Source organism: Ambystoma mexicanum, chromosome 13 (genome assembly GCF_040938575.1).
Source record: "Ambystoma mexicanum isolate Mex_15411 chromosome 13, UKY_AmexF1_1, whole genome shotgun sequence".
In the NCBI taxonomy this organism is placed as follows: Eukaryota; Metazoa; Chordata; class Amphibia; order Caudata; family Ambystomatidae; genus Ambystoma; species Ambystoma mexicanum.
This window is the reverse complement of record NC_090938.1, coordinates 709,350,408-709,362,229: the sequence shown is the minus strand read 5'-3', so window position 1 is coordinate 709,362,229 and position 11,822 is coordinate 709,350,408. Positions and strand designations below refer to the sequence as shown.

At 47.7% G+C, this 11,822-nt stretch overlaps 1 protein-coding gene across 1 annotated transcript in view; it reads right to left on the bottom strand.

Annotated features, from left to right (window-relative positions):
- Positions 1–1,160: 1,160 nt before the first annotated feature.
- PPP1R11 (protein phosphatase 1 regulatory inhibitor subunit 11) overlaps positions 1,161–11,822 on the bottom strand; it is a 59,134-nt gene continuing 48,472 nt past the window's right edge. Inside the window, exon 3 of the mRNA XM_069634828.1 lies at positions 1,161–3,344. Within this exon, the coding sequence (XP_069490929.1) occupies positions 3,160–3,344 (185 nt within the window). The 3' untranslated portion in view covers positions 1,161–3,159. The remainder of the gene's footprint in view (positions 3,345–11,822) is intronic.

Below are 11,822 nucleotides of genomic sequence, written 5' to 3'. Positions count from 1 at the left end.
TAAAGCACAGTCCACCACATCATTACTTCGTCTACTAGGTTTGCTGAACACACAGAATATAATTTTCCATATATGCCAAGTGTAGGTATTACCAATTTTGATATAGCCGATGTGATTAGGCATTTCCAGACCTGCAAAATGCACATTCGATTTCCTATGGATATGTGTGACCAAGAGCAGTGCCAAGGATTGAACAGGAGCCTGCTTACTAAATATCTGTCATGACACCATACCAGTGTAGATACTGTGCTAGGGATGTACAGGAAGGCGGTTGTCACATTACATCAGTTGCAAAGTATGGTGCACATTGTCTCAGTAACATCATTTGGTCAGTGGAAGGACAGGCTTCCAGAATTATTTTGGCCAGTCCGCAAAATTGCATTAGTTTTGCTGTCACCATTTTGTGAGGTAACATCACTCATTGAGCAGGTGAAAACATTGCATAATTTCGCCCATGTTACAGGCATCCCAGGATAGCATAGGATGCAAGGCTGGTCTAGCAGAGGCAATTTTCAATTCATATTCTTGTGTTCCCATAACATTAAAGTATCGAAGGTCTGTGTGCACGTTCTTTATCAAAGATACCTAATGCACAAGCTGACGAGCATCTCCACATGGGCTTAATGCAAGTCAGTAAAAACCAAGGCAGGAAGCCTCAGTCCTTATGTCCATCACGGACACACGGTTGCTCGTAAACGTACAACCAAAGCCTTCAGAAATAAAGGGCAGGCTCTTACCCCTCACTCTTCTTGAGTCCTTACAACAATGGCAAAGCCCCAAGACAAGCTCTCCGACCTTGGGTGTCTGTTTTACAAATTATCTGATGAGGGCACTCTGTGTAAACCCAGATCAAAATAACAAGATTGCACTGTTCCGTGATTAGAGGCAGCCCCAGGAGATGAGATGGGTCTTGGGGAAATCCCGGAAGTGCCATTCTACCATATACAGACTCCCGTTCCCTCAAGGCAGGCAGATGGGACTACCTTCCCCGTGTAAACACCAGTGGAACAGATTTTAGGTCAAATGAAAGGCTTAAATTACCTTGTATCAGTTAGTCCACGAGCATGCAGTTTAAACATTTTCAAAAGTGGCAACTCCCACCCCACCCCCGCAAAACAGAGGTACTTTCCCAACACTGTAAAAGAAGCAAGCAAGAAAAATCTCACCAACAAAGATTTAATATTCAGCAGACAGACCAAGCAGCTCAGCCGCTGGCAAGCAACCCACCAGACCAATACATTCATTGAGAGTGCGTGCATCAGCATATGTTTATCTGAAACATGCCTGGTCACGGATAGAGCTTGCAGAAACTCAAACATGTCATCACTTTCAGATGAGAGTCTGGGGACTCAAAGGACATTCAAATACAACACAATAAATGGGAGGATATTTGATTAAGAGTTGGCACTACTGCAGCCTAGAGAAGAGACGTTTAACAATTCTGCCTCTTTATAAGGAGGTAAAGTTGTGGATCCAAGGCACCCCACATTTCTTTTCTATACCCTTTCATCTCGGTCTTGTTTTCCCCACAATAGACAAAAGAAAAAACACCTCAAGCTTCGACTTTCTTTTTGTGTACTCTTCAAAGTGTACTTAGCGCTGTAACATGGAAAGGATCAAGCAAGATTGATATGTATTCCATGGATATAGTTAGGCGATGTGCTGGGGAAGTCATAGCAAAACATAAGCTGCAGATAAAACACGTATGTGAACGCATGCATTCCAATGAAAACTCTTTTTGGTGGACATGTGATGGGTACAACTCTAGCTGATAAACTGAATCTGGTGACCCTTGCCGCACTTGCCCGCCAAATTTACAAAACCTTGTTTGATTAACTCAAATAGCCATAGGCAGATGGCAACTGAATTCACAACATGTCAAGAGTCTTGGCATGTATCTGGCTAGCCCCTCACCACCTACGACATGTACCAGAAAAGGATTTTAAATCAGCAACATTACAATTATTTTCCCAAAATGTACAGTTTACATAGTCAGTGTGAGCAATCAAACACTTGTTTAACCTACTAGTTTCATAGAGGCTAGATTAGTCGAGACAAATTGAGGAGGCCAAAGACATCACCACATGTGTCTCTTGCCAGGCCAGCCTCCAACCGATTGCCGCACCCACACAAGTACAGTCCGATCCCTTCAGAAAAAAAATAAAGTCTTATAAAATCCAGCATGCTGTTGATCTCACTTGGACTAGCATAAACATTCAAAACTATCAATTTCTCATGATCCTTTCCCCTGGTACAATCGCTTTTATAGCTCAACATGAACAAGCTTGCAGGTAGATATTTTCATGCTGTGGGAAGGTCCCCAAAGTCAAAATTTGCAAAAGAACAGAAAAACTTTCTGGCAATAGAATGGTAATAAAAGCCGTTGGGAAGCGGAGGAGGAGCACTCGCAAAGTTACCACTTTGGTTTGCATATTACTTCTATAAAAAAAGTGTGGTGTAATATTTCATTGGTAAGCACACCTTTCCACACGCCAAATCGTTTGGTGATGGTAGGGCTGTTGGTATCAGAGCCACCCGCTCAGCGCACAACTAAATCAGGAAGGTAGGACTGCTTTGTCTCTCATCGCACGATGGCCTTTACTTCTGCATATTGGACCTATGCAGAAGCTACATTGACTGCACTGCAGCAGCCTTGAACAGGCACTTGTGAATCCACAAAGGCTGCCAGATGATGCCTAAAAACATAGGCACACATCTGCTAGCAATAAAAAGACTAAGTAAAGTGGAGCAGCAGAAGTGAGAAAATGAACGCTCACCCCTAAACCGCTAAAATGCAGCCATTTTAAAATGGACATAGGACATCTATAGTGCACATGAGGAATTCCAATGGAGAAAAGGAAAGCATTGGGTAAGAGAAAGGATCAACATGAAAGTGAACTAGAGAGCAGTTGATAGGAAGTTTGGTGGTCATTGATAAAAAAAACTAACAAAGAAAAAAAAACGAAAAAAAAAACGTGTGGGTGCTCATAATCATTCAGACGTGTCCGTATAGGAGAGAAGTACGGCAGCAAGCCTCGTCCCTTAGGGGTGGAGGAGTGTCAGTTCCTTGGGGAGCAGGCAGAAGCCTCAGCGCTGGGAAACCTCTTCGTAGACTTCTCCCTGCAGGGAGCTCCCTGCTCTCCACCACTTTTCCTCTTCTTAGTGCTGCATGGGACCTTGGCATGGGGCAGGCTCCCCTTGTGGTGGTGCACTGTCTCCTCCCTGGACCAACCCTTTCTTATGCCCACGAATGCAGTGGGCATTGCCACAGCCATCGTCGTCCTCATCCTCACTCTCGGTAGAACTCTCTCCAAATGCTCTTGGCTTCTCATAGATGCAACAACCTGTGGCAGGGAAGAAAAGGAAAGGAAATCTGTAAACCTATGGGAAATAAAAGGAAAATAAAAAAGGAAGACTAAGAAAAGAGAAATGGCAGAACAGGGAAGCACAAAAGCGCAAAAGTAAGGGGCCAGAGGCCAACAATTGGATTGGGGATGAAGGCATGAGAAAGAGGGTGGTAAAAGGGCACAATGAGAGCGTGATTAAGTTGTAAAAAAAGAAAAATGAAGAAGTCAAGCGTGGAAAGAGAAATATTGAAACCAGGAAGATTCATGTGAGGCAGGATTAATAGAAAGGCAAGACTGTAAAGCACCGGAGGGGGCGTCTGTACTCCTGCTCTCTATGGCAGAGGAGAGGCATAGAGCACCCCAGCCAAAAAGCTCTCAGGTGGTGATGTGGGCCGATTCTCAAGTACAGTGTAGTCCCCAAGCACCCACACAGGAATGTCCACACACTATGTTAGTGAAAAAAAAGCCTTTATATAAATAAGGTTCAAGGTTATATACACAATGACAATAACACTTTGTACTCTGGCAATATTATAACGGCAAATATATACAGGTCTACATGGTAACACTCTTTCGATTCCTTTGAAATGTGTCAACTACGAATAGTTCAAATGGCATACGAATAAGATTATAAGCTGAATCAACGATAGACCATAAAAAGAAAGCATGTTAAATCAAGTAATGACAGAACAGTCTATCCCACTACCATGAGACTGTTCTGCACGAGGATCCCCCCCCACCTGGGCCACCTGTAAATAAAGCGTATTTGACAAGCCAAGTTCAATTATGCTCAATATAGTCTTGATTGGTTTCACAACCCCAAAGTACCAGGTTTCGTAGAGTTCTCTGATGAGTCGTCGACAGGCCCTTCTTGAGTGCACTCCCTTCCAGGCAGGAGCCACGGGTAGTCTTGAGTCGGTGAAGAAAAGGGTGAACACAGTTGTTGCGGCAGCAGCTTCGGTTCTTGCGGTGCTTGTTGACGATCGGTCAAAAACGTTCTGCAAGCTGAGGTTCGTTGCACCAAAGAGTTAATGAAGAACTTTGGCCCAGCAAAGGCGTCTGGGTCGTCAGCGTCTGTCTTTCGGGTGGCGGGAAATCCACCAGCGGATTCTCCACGGTCGTCGGCAGCCTTCACTTTCTCAGGAAGGACAAAAGCGGTTGACGATGATGAGCAAGGGAGTCCTTTTTTCAATGTAGGCGGTCGTCGACTGTGATGGACTTCAATGTTTGGGCACTTATCTTCGCTGTCCCAGTCTCCGGTCGGCAGCCTTGCGAGGATCTGACGTCCAGTGAGCTTTGCCAAAGATCATCTGGTGCACAATGGTCCCTCATAGCTCGGGAAGAGGTCTCCTAGCCAGGTCATATTTTGGATCAATTCCTTGACAGTCCCGCAGCTTTCAGATTAGCGAAGGACAGCAGCAGCAATAATTCTTTAATTCTTCCAGCAGGCTTCAGGGTCAAGCATCAATTTCAGCTTCTGAACGACTTCCATCAGTGAGAGGCCCCCAGACATACTGTTGATCTCCCATTCATTCTGCTGGGTCACACTCAGGCAACCAATTACTCAGAAGGGCATTCAGGCAGCCAATCAGGCTCACAGTGCATTCAGGACATTCTTCTCCATCCAGACAATCGCAACACGGGATGTGGTTTTGGACAAGCACTCTGCCATTCAGCACTCCACACTGCATTCATACCAGCTTCGGGCAGGGCTGTCTCAGTCATTATGTCAACCACCAGATATTCGAGACCCATAACATGAAATGCGTATTCGTCACACACTCCATTCACCCAGATCCCACCCCACGGGCGTACCCACAACATACAGTCATTGGGAAGGCCCCAGCCAGTCTGGCCTGGACTTCCCAACAATACCATATATGGAACTTCCACCCAACAGCCAGTATGGGGGAAGAGACAGAGTCAGGGCTTCCCAGAACTTCGGGAAAACACGGGCCATCTTGTTTCCTATCAGTAATCAACTGATTCCAATGGCAGGGCCTGAGTATCCCAAAATAGAGGCTACTCAGAGCATCTGTTAAATCCAGCATGGAGCGGCCACCAGCCTATAGCCTGCTCTGTGGGCCAGTCATACAATAGGAGTACAGGGTTGTACTCCCACCCATGGGTGCTATACGGGTATCCCAAGAGTCTGCTCACCACGACCAAAAAGAGGAAGAGCCGCACCGCCAGGAGTCCCATATGAACTTCTGCGCGGAAAACAAGACAAACATGATAACGCAATAAAGGACAAGGATATGGAGGCCGTCCCGCCAATGCATTTCCAGAATCACAAAGACAAGAAAGTTAGAGCAAAAGGGCAGTAATTAAGAACAAAGTGGACATGAGCAGCAATTGGAAATGAGGTATGTAAAACTAAGGAATGTGCAAGTTGGAAGATTGAAAAGAAGGTATAAATGATGGTGGGACAACAGTTGCAGGAAAAAGTTGGAAAGAAAATCAAACTGGAAGATACAATTGCAACGCTATAGAAGCAGCATGAAGGAGGTGTGCAATAAGAACAGCACAATAGAAAGGGAGGGCAAAACATTTAAAAATGGGGGTGGAATGAATGGTCAATAATGGCATATGCACGTAGAGGAATGGACAGAAGAGCAGATAGGAAGAGAATACAAATGTAGGGGGCAATGGGTTGAACGGAAAGGAAAGGCAAGACTAGACTGGTGCAGTACTAGGGATATCAAAGTATAGAAAAGTAGAGCAAGTCGAAAGCACACATTCTTTTACAAAAAGCAGTAACACAATGCAGTTGGTTTCCCTTAATCCTCATTCACAAGGGCAAACCATGCATATTAAATAGAATTAGAACCAGATAGTGCTGCAATTGCCCCACCTTCTCCTTACCACTGGATTGGCTTTTCAAAGCTGTGGGCTGTGTTTCGCATCTCACCTACCCCAAACACCGGATTGGCTTTCCCACCATTACCTGCTTAGTCTTAATTGTTTGTATCCCCTCATTCCTTGAGACAAGGCTTTTCCAGGCTGCAGTCACTCACACTTGCTTGTCATAAATGCATACCTGGTTTTCCTTATTGGAATTTACCTACTTGTTCCTGAACTTTTTTGGAGGATTTTGCCGCTTTGGTGGTGTATGCCATCTAATTGTTAAACCATTGGTACTGTAAATGTAAAAAAGGAAAACAAAAAGGAGAAAGGGGAGCTCAGAAGCAGTGTATGGCATTGGCATGGAAACTAGCCGATGCTTGGCCTTGAAGTGGCCAAAGCACTAGATGGGCCTTTACCCTCTCGCTCGCGTCTGCAGGCCAGCTGCTGTTGCCGGGGAGCTGTGCGTGCTACCAAAGTAGGAGCAAAATGTCTGCACTTAACTAGATGCACATTAGATTTTCATTTGTATGCACTAATGCTTTTTTGCCAGATGGACTCCTGTCGGACTAAGTTTAAAGTCAGAGCTGAGTGATCTGTCTGAGTGATCTGTTGGCAGCAGGCAAGCAGCCTTTGTTGTTGTTTTTTGCATAGCTGTTATGTTGGGTTGAAAGCAGGATTATTCCGTCCCGTGGGAGCAGGCATGTTGCAAAGTGTGTTTTTGAGTGCTTATCAGTGGCTCCAGCATGAGGTAAACAATTTAATATTTATCCTGCTTAAATATTGCCACCCAACATTTTTTCTACTGCTTTATCATTAAAGTTGTGTGTGTGCGCCGTCCTATTATGGCGCAGAGGATATGTTCGAGTTGGCCCTTTTTTTTTTGCTTTCTTCACTTCAAAACAGAAAGCAAAGAATGGAGATAATTGATTCTTATCCTGTGATGGGAATTCAGGGATAGGAAGCAGCATGACTCAATGGCCTGTTTTCATCTAAGTTTCATTTGATTGTCTGGCGGTGCCAATAGCTGAACTGAAAAGCTTTTTCAAAGGACCGTATTTATTTACACAATTGTTGATGCAGTTGAAACTCAGCCAGCTAAATGTGATGGTCGTTTACCTCATCAGAAACAGCCGTTTGCTGCACTGGCACATTTCAACAAGAGCATCTGCAACTTCCAAACGAGGCACAGGGGGTGATTGGCCCTTCCCATGCTATATTGATGCCTCTGCCCACCCCGTACTCCAAGGTCTGGCTCACTGGAGAAGTTGCCTTTTCTTGCAGGTCTCAAAGCTATCTTGAGGGGAGCAGGCACTGTGCCGGAGGGTCCCCCTATCCCCACTGTCTCTACACCCTTCTATCCACAGTCTCTAAATACACCCACCTGCTCTACCCTATACCGTTTGCCGCCACAGTTTCTACCCCAGCCCACCCAACCTACCCCAAACTCTCTCTACCCCCCCAACCACCCTAGCCCCACTACTCTACCTCCACTCTCTACCCCAACCTACTCTCTACCTCCACCCACCCTACACCTGCTCTTTACCCCATTCAACCAAACCCCGCTCTTATCCCACGCACCCTACCCCTGATCTCTCCATCAACCCATGCTCTCTAGATAAAGCCCTGGTCTCTCTATCCCCAACCACGTTATCCCTGCACTCCCTCTACCCCCACCCACCCTACCCCCATTCTATCTAGCCCCACCTGCCCACCTTACACCAGCTCTCTACCCCAATCTCACCCACCCTACCACCCCCAGTCTCTACCTCCACCAACCCACACTACCCCTGCTGTCTACCCCCACCCCACCCTTGCTGTTTATACCCCCACAACCTACCCAACCCTTTTTAACCACACCCACAATACCCACCCACAATACCCCCACCTACCATACTGCCGCTCAACTCCCACCCACCCACCACCTAAACCATCTACTCCACCCACACTATCTCCATCACCAAACACCCGTTCTCTCTACCCCCACCCACCGTAGCCCCGCTGTACCTCCACCCGATCTCTACCCAAACCCAGACCTACTCCCACCCACCCTACTCCCCCTCACTCTCACTCTCTATACTGATACCCCACCCACCCTACCAGCTCTCTACCCACCCTACCAGCTCTCTACCCCCCACCTACTCACCCTACCCCACCCTCTACCCCACCTACCCTTGCTTTACAACCCTGCCCACCCACACTACCTCTGCTCCCTCTATTCCCCCCCAACTGACCCAACCCCGCTTAACCTCCCCACCCCCCTTCTACCCGCAACCCACCATGCCAAACCCCACTCGCTACACACACCCACCCTGCCTCCACTCTCTCTACCCCTGTGATGTATCACCAGTGATCCAAGGATGAATATCGGTATCTAAACGATCAATCAACCCCACACCTCTAGTACACAAGGGATCCTAACAGATTGGAATACAAGTAAATTATAAGACCTCCTTGTCCAAGTTTGGTTAACATGGACGGAACAGCAGGCTCATCTCCGCAAGGTCGTGGATCGTTGGTTAGTTGCAACACTAGCAAAAGTACCATTATTACCCAATGATTAAAAGGGACTGTCCAGTCAAGGTTGGATCAAAATATCTACTTTATTATTACTACAACAGACAGTTCTAGCACACTACAATTACAACCCCCCCTCTATAAAGGAATACAGAGGTCAGACAGTTTCACAAAGGAAAGGGGTGCACTCTGGATAATGACAGGAGGGTAGTTGGTAAAGCAATCAGTCTTATAGTTCAAGATTATTTGGTTTCAACACCAAAGGGAAAAAGGGTCGTAACTGTCTCTAGGGGCCTTCAGAGAAGGACCAGGGGGGGCAGAACCACAATGTACCTGGTCATTCAGCCCATGAAGCTTGTCAGTGGAAGCCTTTGCCTCCACTCTCTCTGCCCCTCCTACTCCTTCGGCTGACTCACTCACAAACATAGCTCTCTTTAACCTGCATCTCGCTATCTCCAACGCTCTGGACATCCTGGCCTTTGTTATGAGAAACCGTCCAGTGCAACTCTTGGTATGACTCTTGATCTCACTGCCCTGAAATGCAAGTGCAGGGTTGCTCAGAGGAAGTGGGGGGCTTCAGGCGCATCCTCTGACAAACTGGCCTGCTGCCTTCTCCAAAGGCAATGCAGACAGTCCTGTCCACGAAGAGAGCCTACATCCAAGCTTGCGTCTCTGCGGCCTCTAACAACACAGCCGAAATATGCAAGGAACTGGCCAATCCTTCTGCAGTCTCCACCTCTCCCGTTCCCTCCCAGGCCATCTGTAAGGCCATCTGTAAGGCCCTGGCTTTTCACTTCACCACTAAAACTCAGGACATCCTGTCCTTGTTCTCTTCCTCTCCCTCTGGCCGCCCTGCTCGCTCTCCTCCTCTTGCTCTCTGACAACACCCAACAATGTTTCTAGACAAGTCTGATCTATGAATGTGCCATCTAAACAGGTGCTCTTATGCTCCTCAAGAACCATCAAGGACCACATTGACACCCTTGCTGCAGCCTTGGCTAATTTCTGCAATCACTGTTTTGCCACTAGAAATGTCCCCTCTCTCCTCAAGCACTCCCATGTGCACCCTTTCCTCAAAAAGCATTCTGGCGATCCTACCTGTCTGGCAAACTATCACCCAATCTTTATCACTCCTTTCCTGGGCAAACTCCTGGAAAAGCTGGCCATCTCCCAGCTTACTCTCCACATTGAAACTGTTGGTTATTTCCATGACCATCAGTCTGGCTTCAGAGCAACCAGAGGCAAGGAAACAGTTCTCCAGAACACTTGTGAAGACCTGCTCTCCAACCTCGAATTCAGCATTCCTACTGTCCTAATTCTCCTTCACCTTTCCTCTGCTTTTGACATGGTCAATCACACCATCCTGATCAATCGACTCTGTGAGAACCTGGGCATCAAAGAGCAGGCCCTGGAGTGGCTGACCACTTTCCTCCGGGACCGACCCTCTTAAGGTCCAACTTCGGTCCTTTCTCTCCACCACCTCTCTCCACATGAGACGTTGCCCAGGGCTCTAACCTCTCACCTTCAATGTCTATGTGGCCCCTTTGGCCCACCTGATCTCTACTTTCTGCTTTAGCCTTCAGTGTTATACAAATGACACTCGGCTCTCTTTTCAGGCTCCTCAAAGCCTCCTCTCTTGCTCTTTCCTGACTGTCTATATGCGATTCAGGATTGGTGCGCCTCCAACGATCTCTGCCTTAATGTCAGTAAAACGGAGATCCTTCTCATTGGGACCCCTGCTCCTGCTTTGCCGCTCTCTCTGGCCACCCCTCCTTGGGCCTTCTTCCTTCACCATCCTGTGAGGCAAGAACATTGGTGTCATCTTCAACTCCGCTCTCTCCTTCTCCCTGCACATCACAGGCCTTGCCAAGAAGGACCACTACTACCAACTACACCTCCTCAACAAACAAACAAAAAAAAATGCTTCCTTTTCTCACTTTCCCCTAGATGCTCACCGTCTACAGAGCCCTGGTTCTCTCTAGGCTGGGCTACTGCAACAGACTCACTCTGCCTTGCACTACTCTCTGCAACTAATCCAGAACAGGACTGCAGGACTTATCCTTGGCCTCAACCCTAGGGACTGTATCTCTCCAGCCCTGAAATCTCTCCACTGGCTCCCAGTGGCTGCAAGGATCAGGTTCAAGACCCTCTGCATCATCCACAAGGCTTTCTGGAGCAGAGGCATGCACTACATCAAACGCTCTCTTCCAAAATGCCTTCCCTTCTTGAGCACTTTCCTCAGCTACCTCCAACTCTGAGGTTCAGATGCTTCTCAAGGCAGGGTAGATCTCTCTCCTCTGCAGGTGCCTCCCTCTGGAACAGCCTCCTGCCTCTCTCAAACTTGAGCATGGCCACATTAAGTTCGAGAAGCAGCTCAAGACCTTCCTTTTCTCCTCCGCTTTCTCTCTCCCTCCCTCCCTCCCTCCCCTGCTGACTTACCAATCTTCTGTGTTGGCTGACTAATTGGCTTTCCTCAGTCTCACTGGGTACCAGGCTCCTCCATGATCAGGCTCCCCCCACTGCCTCCTGGCCTGCCACGCACTAGGGACTGTAACTGTTATCCTCTAAAGTCCCCTGCCTGCTTGCAGTTACCCAGAGCCGCGCTGCCCTGGCTGCACTTACTAAGAGCAATGATGCCCAGATTGTACTCACCCTGCCCGATCCCTTGCACTTACCCTCCCCCTGCACTTTGCGCTGTCACACTTGCATGATCTGAATAACACAGAGCCTAGTAAGATCGCTCGTCTTGTGCACCCTGTTCCCGCCCTTGTTCTTTTCACGCATAGAAACACTTGTGTACAGGCGCATTATAAATGACATGACATAACCCCACTGCCTCTACCCCAACCCACCTACCCTACCCCCACACCCTCTCTACCTGAACCCAGCCACCCTATCCACACTGTAACCCAACTCACCCTATCCCCACTCTCTACCCCGAACAGTCTAACCTACCCCCCCACCAACCTACCCAATCCCCAGTCCGCACTACCCCCATCCCTCACTACCCTGCCACCCATCTTAACCCCACAAACCTATCCTACGCCCACAAACCTACCCTACGCCCACAAACCTACCCTAGCCCCACTCTTTCTACTCCCACCCACCCTACAC